The sequence below is a fragment of the Gambusia affinis genome, linkage group LG12, assembly GCF_019740435.1.
Source record: "Gambusia affinis linkage group LG12, SWU_Gaff_1.0, whole genome shotgun sequence".
Classification (NCBI taxonomy): domain Eukaryota; kingdom Metazoa; phylum Chordata; class Actinopteri; order Cyprinodontiformes; family Poeciliidae; genus Gambusia; species Gambusia affinis.
Window position 1 is genome coordinate 10,833,700 of NC_057879.1, and position 15,040 is coordinate 10,848,739.

Sequence of the window (15,040 nt, forward strand, 5' to 3'; positions counted from 1 at the left end):
TTCCTAAGTTAACTCCATATTTTCAACAGCGTTCCCTTCCTTATACAGGCAAAATGATCTAAGAAATTCAACAACATAAAATGATTTTTGCAATATAAACCAAACTTTAACTTTGATGAACAGTTGTTTTTCAAAATTGCTCACCTTACCTAAGTGTCATTATCTCAAATACCTTCTGAAGCTCTGACTTCAAGCACTTTATTTTCCACTTTAGTGAAAGCAGTTCATCCACCACCATTAAGATCTGATAGTTATCAGAAAAATCTCCTCTCTGACTCAAAAATCTGAGCTACTGCTGCTGCTCTTATCTCACATCAGTGCAATTACTTAACATGTTGTATTAGAGAGTTGAGTAACAATGAAGACAAGAAAAGATGAAGAGTGGGTGCTGAGAAAGAATAGGCACCAGTTTTATTCAGATTTGAATCTTAAGATCACAAAGTTTTACTTTTTGATAATATAACAAGCTTGAATCAGTTAGAAAAATAATATTTATTTACATTTTTACAGTAGTTATAAAAATATTAAATAAACAAACAAAAGTCACATACAACAGATGTGTAATTTTTATTAAACTGAGGTATGTTCTGAAGTTTAAATGTGATTAAACTCAAACAGCTTAAGATGAGAGATGGAGCGATTGAGTCTCAATAGGATCAGGGTGTCAGTGACGTTCCTTTCTGTTGGGCTGCTTGTTGAAGTCTGACTGTCTTTCCCAAAAGTTCTTGCCATCCAGAAAGGCCATGCTAGTTTTTGTCCACAGATTGAAGGGGCTGGAACAGATTCTTTTACCCCTGATTGTTGTGAATCTGTTTGGGAAAAAAAAAAAAAAACAGAGACCATATAAGAATCAGAAGACATAAACCTTCCATCCATAAAGATATATGTAGTAGAAATAATAATGACTATCACTGAAAATAAAAACATATGTAAAATGATCCAACCTAGGAGTAGATTTTTCTGACTCACACAACTGCTTGTAGACGGCATGATGATTTATCTTCATGGTAGTAGCTCCTCAGTATTTCTCGATGAACTTTTGTGCTGGTGAATTTCTGACAGCAGGCTGAGATGCCACCTTCAGAAAGGAAAAACAGACCAGAGTAAACGACGATTGCCATAAATCATTAAAAAGACACAAGAAACAGGATGAATGCAATGAAACTTGCTTGAATTCTGTATTTCGCTTACCTTGTGCTGAGGCTGTCTGCACCATCACGGCTACCAATACAAGCGAGATGAGGAGGATACTCGTCATGGTGTTCTCTCCAGGACAGATCGATGTGATGTGATGTGAACCCTGTGCCTTGAGCCGTTTTAAAGACCACCAACTCATTTTGCATTCATTCAAACCTCTTGCAGTGCAAGGTTTCCGCACCCACAGAAAACACACACACAGAGTTGGAAAGTACAAGTAATGCTTCCTCCCACAAAAGCTCACCGGTGCCGTCCTCGCCCCTCCACTCTCCTCACTGATGGTCTGGAGGTGTCGAGACGTTTTCCACCGTTGAACATCTTTGCTTATTCTATTTTTAAATCAGGTTATTTTATGAAAATTACACCTGTACTGGAAACGTATATAAATGATGCTATGCGTATATTTAGACTAACATCTTACAGCAGGTACCAAATATTCACAGGAATTACTTTACTAAGCAAGTGAGGTGACATTTTACAGTAACAGCTCAGCTTTCGTTTTAGCATCGTCTCTGTTGTTATTGTGACTGTAAGTTGATTTTAGTTGATCTCAAAGAAAGCAGTCTGGAAATCAGTTTCAAAACTAAAGTCTGGAAAAGCTTATAGCTTGTAGATAGACACTCAAAATCAAATAGAAATGAAAATGTTCATTGACTTACACTACTCTGAGTTTTTCACTTTCTAACACGGAAGCTTCCTGTTCGGTTTTGAGGTAACTGCTCTCTTGTGCTACTGCTGCTGCTGCTCTACTCATTTCTGCAACCACACACATGCAGACCGATCAAACTTGCCTTTCCCTTTTGATCTCATGGCACATTTACAAGCACATGGGGCATTTAAAAGCTATGCTCAGTTACTCCGTTCCACTGAAAACCACATGGTTTTGGTCATTAATCATTTTGTGCGTGCAAACATGGCATCATGAACTTTTGAACTTACAAACAATACGCATTTGACCACTTTGTTCGATACACCTATCGCTGGTGAAAACAAATAGAAAATCAATCAATTTCATGGCAACATTTTAATTAATGGATATTGGTATTGAGATGTAGCAAAGACGGCTTGCTAAAGTTCAAACTGAGCATCGGCGTGGGGAAGAAAGGGCATTTAGATGGCCTTGAATGTGAATGATTGCTGGTTCCACACAGGTTGATGTTAGTATTTATAAAAACATCTAAACTTGCTGAAATTTTCACACTCAACTATCTGTAAACTTTGGGTTTAAGGAGAATAATCTGAAAAGGAGCGTTGGACAAAAATGTCTTGTTGAAGCCAAAGGAGAATGGTCATACTGGTTTGAACTTGGGATAAAGCAGCAGAGAACATACCACAGACTTCTGTCAGCTAAGAACAGGAAATTGAGGCTACAGTTCACAAAGGCTTACCAGCGTTGAATGACAGGTTGGCAAAACTTTTTTGTGGTTTCATGTGTCTTGGTTACATCTGCTAAAATGGTTTGTTCACAATTCCATGTTGTAAGCAACAAAACATCATGAATCCATCCTGCCCACTTCAGTTGTGAGTAAATGAGAATTAGATTTCTAATGTGTTTAAATTCATTTGTAGCTACTCGTGTTATTAATAGTTAAAAAGCTGCTCTGCCTATTTCCTGAACATTATAAAAATTTAATGGCCCCCTGGTAGATGCAGAAAATCACCCACAGAAAACAGCTTGGTTCAAGAGTATCAGTACAAAATTTTTAAAGGGGGTTAATATGTAAAGTGTTTTGGCTTTATATAACTTTATGATGATTCGCGCATCATAAACCTACCTGGAGTGTTTCTTGGATCCTGAGGAATCATTGAATCTCGCGTGGCAGTCGTTTGGGAGCGCTCTCACCAACATTTAGCACTGTAACAGATTTAATAGAAAACACCAATAGTACTCAAATCAAAGTACTTCCTACCTACTCTTAAACAGTTTTTTAAGCCTATGTAGCTTTTTTCATCATACTATGAATCTACATGTTCAGCACGCCTCAATATAGTATCCATATTTATGTTTTTAAGAGTCAGCTGGTTTGTTTCTGTTCACCTCACAGTCACATCATAACATGTGATGAAACAGTAATCCATGACTGCTGAACATTTTACACTGTGACCCCATACTATAATCTCAAGAAAAGACGGTAGCTGCCCTTGAGTCTGGAGTCGCAAGAAGATAATTTGTCCTTTTTTCTCTAATCTGAGAATTATATTGATCAACAGAATCCAATGTCGGGCTGAATGTATTTGAAGAGCCAGGAAGGGATTTGGAAACGCAGGTGCTCTGCCAAATGATAGTTCACATTATTGTTGAAATGTCCCATGTACATTGTTTACATGTGAACTCAAATTCATGCTACTGAGTTAAACAAAACACCACTTTGATTCAAGCAGCTCTGCAGTTATGCTGGATTGTTTTGTATAATGTGAATCACAAAATGCTCCATGTGAGTAGTTGATGATTTTTGGATTATTCTGGGATCATGACATAAAAGTGCCTTCAGTTTATGATCATTGAATTAGTGTAAGGATTCTTTCAGCAATTATAATCCACTTTATTTTAATCCTCAGGAATCGGGATGTAGTCAAGGACCAAAATCGCAGCCCAGACAGCGAAAGTAAATCTAACCAATTACAGAGCTATTCTTATAAACAAATTACTTAGACATTACTTAGATAAAAAGAAGAATCGGTAATTTATTTAGTTTCAGATTGCTCGATGCGTAGATAATGGCTGGCTACAGTGTACATGACACATGACCACAGAAAATATATGAGACAATTTTATCTTTCACTCCTGCACAGGCAGAAATAAAAAAATAAAATAGTTCTGCTTAAAGTCTAAGATGACATTAAGTCTGCAAAGCTTCTGTTGGAGTTATCTGTTCGTCCGTGAAAATGTCTGCTGCTGTCATTTCCTGGCTTTTAAATAACATTGCAAGTGGGAATCTTTGTATGGGTCCATTACATGTAATTGATTTTGTCCTTTCCCTCCTCAATGACAGTTTGTTATTAATGCATGACTTAGTAATAACAACGGGTGCTCTCTTTTCCTGCCACAAACTGCTGAGGTCTGCAGTGCAATTATTCACGTTAAGATTGCCTCATACAGGAGTAAATTTGTATCCCATTTGGCAGAACGTTGGATCGGATAAAGATAATGATAAGAAAGAAGTCATTAGTCGACAGCAATCTGTCTGAATTAGAAAATCTGGCAACCCATCATGAAATACCCTTTCTTTTTGTCTAGGAATTTTAAAAACTGTATTTCATCTCCACAGTAAATATGAGGGAGCAGTATATTTTTTTCAAAATTTATTTTTATTTTGGTAAACTTATCACTTCATTTATGTCATTTCTCCTTTCCATGAGGCCTTCAAGAACCTCATATCCTCTGAAATACACTGTTATTCAGTGATTCCTCTTTCATACAGTAACTGCTGAACAGTGTATTCATATGTAAGCGTAAGTTGTGTCATGTACTCTTTCTTCACTTCCCCTTTTTAACATTAGTTTCTGTTCCCAGTGCAGTTTTGTTAAAAACGTTTTATACTAATATACAGTACAGAACAAAAGCTTGGACATACGTTCAAGCGTGTCCAAACTGTACTGTATATGGTTTAGTAATTTGGGAGATCTTCTCCAAATGCATTTTGCCGTAAGTCAAAATTAATTTATGGAGAATTTATAGAAGCAACAAAAGAATCTGGTTAGCCATAAGCGTCAATTCTGGGATGTTACAGGGTAACTTTTCAGTAAGACAAAGATGTGCCTCCACAGTACGACATTTAAAAACAAAGATATTTTCAGTCCTTTTAAGGTCAGATCTAAGTTTTTCATAGATAAGTAAAGACAAGTTCAACGAGAGCCCAGAAGAAGAGAAAGACCCCCTCCCCCGCTTCTTATGCCCAAATACAATTATTTCAGTCTTAGTGATCCTATTCAATCAGTCAAATAAACCATGGCTGAAGCTGTGATTGGGAAGGTAGATCTGGACATTGTTGGTGTAGCACTGAAAGCCTTAGATTTCCCTGTGATGGACTGGCAACCTGTCCAGGGTGACTCCACCTCTCGGCTGTTGACCAATGGAGATAGGCACTAGCACCCCTGGAGACCCCAAAAGCAATAACCATGTAAAGATGATGGATGGATGGTTTGGTTGATGGCTGTAAATAAAGGTATAACATTTTGTTACTCCCTGAGAAAGTTTTTCTCAAAGCCTGTAACTTTGGTGGAAAAACTGATGTTTTGTTAAATAATAAAAAGAGAAAACAGCTCAATAAAATGTTTAATTTATTTCTACAATCACAATCACAGTATTAATACAGTATTCTAGATCTAAATTTCTGACACTAGAATCTTATATTAAAAAAAAATCCATCTAATGGTCAGTCCATATGTCAGCTTTGGATTTAGAGCAATGTCTGGGCAAGGGGAATATTGTAACACATCAATTAGCCACCCCTCCATTCAGAAACTGAAAAAAACAGAAACTGTATTATGATAAAAATAAACTTTTGCTTTTCCTTTGAAAACATTCCGGAACCATACCAGCGGCCACCAAGAAATCCACAGACAAGATAAAATAAGGTTGAGTGACTAGAAGTGAAAGTGGGAAATTTTCTGTTGTCACATCTTTTTTTTAAGCAAAATTTAAATTAATTTCCACATTATAAAAAATAAACAAAAATCTGCAGGTAAATTACTACTGAATAGCTACAATGGAACCTACACACTTGTAAAGGTACATCCTATAGATTCATGATTTTACCAAAATTTAGAGTGAGTATCGTTTATAGCTAAGATGAAACTTCTGTGGTAAGTAGTCTCCTATAATTCAACCCACAAAACCCATAAATATATTTATAAAAGGTTTGGAGGCCAGACCAGACAAAAGCAAGTTATTATTGTACATTGTGTATTCCTCCGTTAAAACAGATCTTTTTAAAACAAAGATTTCTAAAAACATTTAAGGTTAAGAAAAAGAAATATGGATGGATGGCTGCATTAGAAACCAAGGTCTTGATTTGTTCAATTTCAGAGACCAGAAAAAGCTGACTAATGGATTAGGCAGGAACAAATGACCAAATATGGACGATGATGCTCGGAAAGCTGTGGTTTGTGGTCAGAGGTCTTCCTTCCCCCTTTTTTTCCTCTTATGATGACCATGACTTTCAGTGACAGAATAGAGAAGTAATACTGTGACCAACATGTGGTGTTTCCTATAAAGTATTGATGAAATCAGAAATAGTGAACATTTTGTAAGGCATGATATAGCTGGCAGGAAAGACCACCAGAGTACAGACCTGCCTGTGGTCCTGATGAGATGGTTGAAAAACAAAGACATGAATAGAATCATTAATATAGTGTTGTGAAAAAATATATATTTCCAAGCACTGTTAGATGAAATCACTCAATCAGGTTTAGTTGTATATTGTGCACAATACAGAGAGCTTATAAGACAAACAATCATAAAGAAGTTCCAAATGAAAAGCTCTACCAGGCGGAGTAAACACATGAGTTTTATACCAAGGATAAGGGATTCAAAACATGGAAAACAGTCTGTTTCCTTTGCAAGTGCAGGAAAAAAAAACTTCCAACCTTGTGAGTGTAGCATAATTAAGTTCTTACGGTGAGAGTTCACAAGGATTTAATATAACATGATCAGGAGATGTTAACTTCTGATAATTTTTCCACCACAATATCTATCTATCTATCTATCTATCTATCTATCTATCTATCTATCTATCTATCTATCTATCTATCTATCTATCTATCTATCTATCTATCTATCTATCTATCTATCTATCTATCTATCTATCTATCTATCTATCTATCTATCTATCTATCTATCTATCTATCTATCTATCTATCTATCTATCTATCTATCTATCTATCTATCTATCTATCCATCTATCTATCTATCTATCTATCTATCTATCTATCTATCTATCTATCTATCTATCTATCTATCTATCTATCTATCTATCTATCTATCTATCTATCTATCTATCTATCTATCTATCTATCTATCTATCTATCTATCATCTATCATCTATCATCTATCTATCTATCTATCTATCTATCTATCTATCTATCTATATATATATATATATCTATCTATCTATCTATCTATCTATCTATCTATCTATCTATCTATCTATCTATCTATCTATCTATCTATCTATCTATCTATCTATCTATCTATCTATCTATCTATCTATCTATGTCATATCTGTACCTAGAGAAAGAAATTTAATGCAAAATCTGTCAGGGGGATGTGTAATGTTGGATTTATCTATCTCAATATCTGTATTTTAAATAGTTTAGAAGTTCAACAAGATAAAACACACATGATGGAGTCAAACTGGGTCAACATCATTACCAAGCCATAAAAAAGGGAAATGGGTGTCTTCAGGAGAATCTGGTGCATCACTTCCTCCACCCGGATGCATCCTTGTGATGCTCTTACGGTTCATCCGTTCAGTTTGGTTCCATTTCCCCTTTTTGTGCAATAAAACCCAGAGACTGGTCCTTAGGATTCAACAACAAACCTCAGGTCCAAATTTCAGTGACTGCAAAGAATCTCCGGAGCCCCTCACACAGCGACCATGCAGATGTGCATCAGAGGACTGACTTGTCTGGCCTTTCTGGCCGGAGTGATCCTGGTAGAATCTGCTTCGGGTAAGATTTCTGTCCAAAAATCTTCCTTCTATGTGTAAACAATATAACAATATAAATGCCACACACTTTAAAAAATATATGTAAATGGTCATTTATGATGTTTTTTTTTTCTCATTTTGTTATATAAAACAGAAATGAAGATTACAGCGTGCTGTGAGAAGATCAGTGAGCAGAACATCACTTCTCCCATCATTGGCTACAGGATGCAGAGGAAGGACCCTCCTTGTATTCGTGCAGTCATGTAAGAAATCGTTTCTGTTCAGTTAATTGTTGTTAGTTTTATTCATACTATGATAAGACATTCTCCAAGGAAAAACAACTGACATAAAATCACCATCCAGTCAAAACACATAAGGTCACATTCAATCTAATCACATACACAGGTTGAAAGACTAATATAAACTTTCCAATTCGATTAAAACAATTTAGACAATTTCAGTTTACTTTTAAAAATAAGAATGTCATAGGTTGCAGGGGAGCTATGGTCAAAATCTGTATTTTATTCAAGGTGCTGTATTTTTGTATTTTAATTGAATTATATGTTCCTAATAGATTTCAGACATTGGAAGGAGAAGTCTGCAGCCACTGGAAACAGGACTGGGTGTTTGAGAAGATCAAGGAGCTAGAGTGAGTAGACCCTCATTCTCTCTGTCAGCTTTTCCATTTGCACTTTTTGCAAATGGCTTTGTTGAGAGGCGGTTTGCTGCGCAGTCTGGTATTTTAACAATCGTCTCTTGATTGTGTGTTTCTCAGGCAGATTCGCAAAGCAAAAAAGACAACTCCTGCCACCACCACCACCAGCAGCACCACCATGAGCACCACTACGTCCTAGAAGCCTGTAGTCCAACTTCATTAATTTAAGATAATTAAAAATTCCAGGGTGTTTTTTTTAAATATTTAATATTTATTACCAGCTGTATTTATTCTTCAGTTTTATCTCTGCTGCCTGTATTCACTAAATCCACCTGTTATGTGCAGTGCAGAGTAAAACACATGAGGTACTGTTTAGTTTACAAGAAGAAATAAAAGAAACACTTGTCATCCATCCAAGTTTGTCATCTTTTCAAATATTATGCATGCTCATGTAGGAGACAGTATGTCGACTCTGTCAAGTTCTGTTGTTTTTCTCCATTTTTCTCAAGCTGATCTGAGTCATTAATTAAAATTGACAGAGGTACCAACATTTTTAAGCTCCACCTTAAAATAGAAAGGACAAGAGAGTGTGTCATTGGAGCAAGATGGATATGTGTTGAACTTTAAAAGTCAAGAGACTGCTGCAAGATACTAAGCCTCCCTGTATTTTCAATCAGATCAATAAGTTAATCATTCAAAACAACTGAAAGTGTGACAAACCATGCTGGATACTGAACACTAGCTTGTCTTGCCATCATGCACTGAAACGATGAACATAAGGGAGATTTAAAAAAAAAATAAAATAGATATTGATTGTTCACAGTTAAAAGAACTGCAGCAAAGAGCTCCATCTAGAGGTCACAAAGTCTCCATAAAATTCAAGAGATGCTATCGACATACCGACCAGCTGTTTGGGAGAGATGCCAGAAAAAAAAAGAAGTCTTTACTAGAATGGGATACTAGAACTCTTTGTTTCAGTCAAATGAGACTAAGAAGAAGTTGCATCTCCGTTTGGCTCAAAACAATGGGCAAATAAGTGGAAAGATATGTCATATCCACAATTAAGTCAGCTGTGAGCCTGTTTCTGTTTAAAGTCTCATAAAAAGAGAAATTTAATCAAAGACATTTTTAGACCCTTTTTAGACAGCAATCGTACAGATTGTGCCTCAGATCTTATTATATTATATTATATGGGCCAAGCTTCATTTAGTTCACAGTCATCTTCTCTCTGACTACCACGGTAATCAAGATAGGTTTATTAACTTATGAAGAACTTTAGCGTTTGTGTATTTTACTTTGCTGGCTCTAGAAAAAGTATCCAAACTCTTAGTAAGCTTTATTCACACACTTAGTGTTTCAGGGTAAGACTGATTAGCAGTTATTGGGTTATAGCATCCCTGTGTTGTAGCTTATAACGTGGTTCCCATGTTTGTTTTTTTTTTGCATGGTAAATTGAATGAATTCAAACATCCAGTCTTCATTATTTTCTGTTATTCAAATTTTCACTATATTTGTACGTGTCTCATGGTTTCGTGTGTGATGTGTTTCATCATTTGAAATACTTTAAATATCAAATGCTGGCCAACTGAACCATGTATCAAAGTAAATTTGTCCTTAAGCATGAATTTCTTTTTCATTCCGAAATTCCAAATGATTATTACTATTAAGGATGTCAAAAAAAAAAAAAAAAAAAAAAAAAAAGAATCATAATCTTGTGACTGATGAATTAGCAGCATATTGTGTTAAAGAATTTGTCTGCCATCTGGTGGCTGCTCCACACAGATTACCAGAACATCTTTGTAGTGTCACCTTGTCAGTCTGGGACTCCAACCCCTTTGGGTGTCAAGCTGAAATAGAAACTACCTTCTTCTCAGTCCTGTCATGCTTTTGCAGCAGCTCAGAGGTCAGAACGCGTCACTGAGAAGTTTACAGACACCTTCAGCAGACATGCTGGCAGCTTTCTTTTTTAGGTAACCCAGACAGTCATGATGCCTTTAAAATATTAACCACCTGGAGCAGCAGCAGTTTCTGTATTTCAGATGACACAGAAACGTTTCACTAATGCTGTTAATTCTTTTGAAAAACAGAATAAAGGCTTTATACACGTTAATATTATTGTTAAAAAGATTTTTTTAATGTTATTTTAACTTCACATTCATGTAACAGGTAATTTTCTGTAAATATAATGGAACTGTTAAAAATAAATTCCCCTTCATGTCATTTAAAACCAAAGTGAAATATCAAAACTAAGAACTCCACGAATTGTATTATGAGTAAAAAGCTGAAATGACAGGAAATGATGAAATAGTAACACATAAAGAGGATGAGGCAAAAAAAAAAAAAAAAAAAGAAGACATGGAAAGGCAACCCTGCTCTCCTCACCCTGTCGCCCTGTCTGTTGGGAACTGGAGGTTTTGGGTTTTTGTGGGGAGTCTCTGTTGTCTGCTGCTTCCTTCATCATCCACTAGATGGTGCCAAGAGGCTGCTCCTACCTTGGATTCAGCACACCTGTGATCATCCTACTTCGTCAGCTTGGAGTACTTGAGGAGCTGGCTGCCAGCACTTCAACACCTTAGTGTTTGCCTGCGAGTACCATAACGACGACCCCGGCTTCCCACCCACAGGACAAGAACCACACATTTCACAATTCATCTTTGTTCCTAAATAGACTTTATTTATCTGATTTCATAGACTCTTGTTTGTGTTCTGCATGTGGGCCAAAAGACCCACCATGACACTGTGTCTCTGCTCTGGAAATCTGTCTGTGTTTCAACAGCAATCTGTTGCCTTACCAGTAGAAATGATCACCTTGTTGATCATTTCAGAGCAATCAGAGCATTGCGAAGGAACTGTCATCGAACAGGTGCTGACACATTTCTAAACTTAGAGGTTACAATGAAGACTGCAGCATTGATCACAGTCTGGCAGTTTAAAGGTCATTAATTCATCATAATCCAGCCACAATCAGGAGTTGCAGACATGCAAGGTTTCAGTCAAAGCAGGCAAAAACTTTACCAGAAAAATTGTCCAAGAGAACAATAAGAATTTGCAAAGAGTGTAAGAAATACCTGGAATTTATAGGAATATATAGGGTATTTCCAAGATTAAGAAATCTACTTAACCACAATGGCAAGGACACTGCACAAGACTCCACTTCAGAAGAAAAATCAAAGCATGTTGAAACTTTGCTTGAATTTGGCTGAAGACGTCTTGAACAAGTCAATGAAATGGTGACAGAACACAGCACAGTGAGACGAGATGAAATTTGGCTATAACTGAGAGCATCATGTCTGAAGGAGGAATGCTGCTGGATATCTCCTCAAAAACACAACACAAAAATGGAAGATTAGTGGTGGGAATATCACCACTAATATTCCCACCACTAATGGGAATAGTGGTGGGTTCCTAGACGGTTCCTAACCGTCTGTTTTTCAGACAGTTAGGAACAGGAAGATTTCAAGAATTTCTCAATTTCTCAAGATGTTTCAGTAAAACATTGAGCCGAAAAACAGCCATGGTCACTCTCAATTTGTTAAAGAAAATAAAGCTGCTAGAATGGCACGGTCAGCTCCCAAATGTGAATCTAATCAGTTTCAAATCAGCGTCTGAAAAATGTTCAAACTGCATAGAACATAATTTCAGTTCTTTTGAAACTCAAAACAGAGTTTAGTGACAGAATGAGCTGAATTCACAGTAATACAGGTTACTAATTTCTCCATTCATGAGACATGAGAAGTTGTACTGAATAATATACAAATTTCTTCAAGGGTGTTGAAATAATAAATATCTGTGGCTGTTCAGTTTGTTACCATATAACCTAACTTAAAGAAAATGTGTTTAAATTTCTTTTTATATTTTGGATTTCTTGGGTGGTTGCTGACATTTCTTGTGGATTTTATGATAGTGTAATTATTTAAAGAAACTATTTACTAAGGAAACAATTACTGAGGAAGATCTTGACTTCTTTAGTACCCAGTTTCTTGGTGCACTCATTTGCCCTTTGTTGTTATGATGATTATATGTTTCAAACATTGATACCAAAACACTGAGAAAATAAAGTGAAATTAAGCTAGAAATGAACGTTTTTTTCAAAGTTAAAGTTAGAGAGGATCAGCTAAACAGAAAAAATATATATATTTAACTTGTTATAAAGGCTAACTGCTGAAAAGGCAACACTCAACAAATCAGTAAAAGCTGCTAAATTAAATTACAGTAATTTGATACAAGAAGAAATAAAATTTTTAGAATTTGAACACCGGTTCAGAAAAACACAACAGCATTAATCCTTTTATAAATCTTTTATTTCTGTTTCATTATTAGCATGTTTACTTAAGCAATTATTTATTACAAGAATCAAAAAGCATTAAGAAAAAGACAGATATATAAGGATAGTTTCTAAATTATGAGAGAAATGTAAATAATTGATCTATTTAACTTTTTTATTTTTTTGCTTTATCAGTTTAACTCTGACATAAATGAACATTATTAAGCCAGCACCAGTAAAAAGCAAGCAAATGCACATCCAGTAAAATAGAATATGGGTTACAACAACACTCATTTGTTTGTTTTGAAAATAAAATCCCTTAAGCAGTTGTTAAACATACTTTTCATTAAGCCCATATTTTTCCAATAAACATATATATATTTGCTCCGATGTAATACTTTTTATTTTAAGTGTTTTTTTCATGAGCTGTTAGTCAAAGCTTATTATAATGATCAGAAATGAATGATTGAAAGCCTCAGAATTTGTAATTAATAAAAAAAAACATAAATTGAGTTCCTGGAATAAATAAATGTTATTTCTTAATATTCTAACTTATTGAACATGAACGTATTAAAATCAATACTAAAAGAGGTTATATTCTCATAAAGGCTTGATTGCAGAAGAATAGCATCTCTAAACTTTATTGGTCTAGATGATTACATAAAAAACCTTATTTTCTTATTTTAAATCAGTAAATGATTTCTAAGTTGTGAAGAATTAGAAACTGTTCAGAAATCCACTTGCACAATGAATGGAAGAGTTTGCAGGCTTCACATTTTTTTACTGTTTGTGTTCTGGGACATCATCTTCAGTTTTGAGCTGAAAAAAAAAGAAAAAAAAAAGGTTTAAATCAAACCGTTCCTGAAATCAAACCCTTTATGTAATAGCATGTTTCTGCAGAGTCTGGATCTAAACTCAAATCAGATATTACTGTAAAAACCAAGTCAACCAAGTCTCCTACCTCAGTGAGTTGAGAGCTTCCTTCACCCAGTCATCATTTGGACTTGCACAGATTTCATGGTTATTGATGGTGAGAAAACTGTGATAAAAAAAAATTATATATATATATATATAAAATAAGACACATGAACAGCTTCTGAATTTATTACACGAGTCACTTGTTGGAGAAAAAACATAAAACTATTTTCTAAAAAAACATGGATGTTTGACTATTTATTCAGAGAAAATATCGCTGTAGCAATTCATTCTGGAGAATAAAAAAATCAATTTGTAGAGAACCATTTGGAACATGATTTATTTATTACATTATTTATTTAGTATAAATAAATAAATTATTTAGTTTATTTGTTCTGGAGAACAGTAAGAACGTCAATGCTTTTCTAATCCAAGAAATGGACTAAATTCTCATGGTGTACATTTGAATATCAAAGTAACATTCAGTTAATTTGAACCCAATGTTTGCATTATTAGAGCAGCTCACAGTTTGGAGAATTATAAAATTATGTTCTGCTTTTTTATATCGGACTTTGCTTAAACATTATTCATTTATCATGCATCTATATTTAAGATAAGATATATAGCAGCACTTATTTCTTCACCAAGACAGAGTGGCAAGTGAAATTTAACCTTTATACATGAGCAATATGATGACACTTTTGGCAAATGAAATTAAATATATATATATATACATATATATATATATATATATATATATATATGTATATGTATATGTATATGTGTGTGTGTGTGTGTGTGTGTGTGTCTGTATTTTCTTTGGGAAAAAAATCCTTATTGTCTTAGTCAATAATTTTGTCATTTTTAGAATAAAAGCATGCTATTCCCATCAGATAAAATCTTATCAAATTCTTGCAACAAAGGCAAATTAGCACTCTTACTTTCGAGCAATTGAAAGGATGCAGAAAGTGTAAAGATTAGTGGTAGGGGGAGTCTTACATGATTGCACTGAAGCGGCAGTTTTCAAAAGGTACTTGCTCTTTGTAGCCTCTGATATTTTGGAAGGGAAATGGCTTCTTACGGTGCGTTCCACAGCAGCGTTTGCTGGTTTGGAAACCTACAGACGGAAAAGTCACACGCAAAGGTTGACTCACAACATGAGTTATGCATTTCAGGCTAGCTTGAATAAAATATCCAATCTTCAATATATTCAGTGTTCTTGATCGAATTGAAGAAGTGATAGAAGAAACTCACCGGCAGCTGGATCTGGGCTCAATATCCCCACTATGATGAAGAAAGGGATCGCGATCATGATGATGCTTCTGGGAGTCATGATGAGGATCCAGCAGATAACAACTA

At 35.1% G+C, this 15,040-nt stretch overlaps 2 protein-coding genes across 2 annotated transcripts; both read right to left on the reverse strand.

The window, feature by feature from the left end:
* Nucleotides 1-377: 377 nt before the first annotated feature.
* On the reverse strand, nucleotides 378-1,894 carry LOC122841148 (C-C motif chemokine 2-like). Its single transcript, XM_044134217.1, has 4 exons — nucleotides 1,857-1,894; nucleotides 1,192-1,526; nucleotides 970-1,078; nucleotides 378-809 (listed from the first exon to the last, which is right to left on the reverse strand). Exons 2-4 carry the CDS (start codon nucleotides 1,334-1,336, stop codon nucleotides 665-667), a joined length of 399 nt encoding a protein of 132 aa, XP_043990152.1. The 5' UTR covers nucleotides 1,337-1,526; nucleotides 1,857-1,894; the 3' UTR covers nucleotides 378-664.
* Nucleotides 1,895-12,802: 10,908 nt separating this feature from the next.
* ccl20l (C-C motif chemokine 20-like) lies at nucleotides 12,803-15,040 on the reverse strand. Its single transcript, XM_044134283.1, has 4 exons — nucleotides 14,936-15,040; nucleotides 14,681-14,798; nucleotides 13,728-13,805; nucleotides 12,803-13,585 (listed from the first exon to the last, which is right to left on the reverse strand). The coding sequence occupies exons 1-4, from the start codon at nucleotides 15,012-15,014 to the stop codon at nucleotides 13,537-13,539; spliced, it is 324 nt and encodes a 107-aa protein (XP_043990218.1). The 5' UTR covers nucleotides 15,015-15,040; the 3' UTR covers nucleotides 12,803-13,536.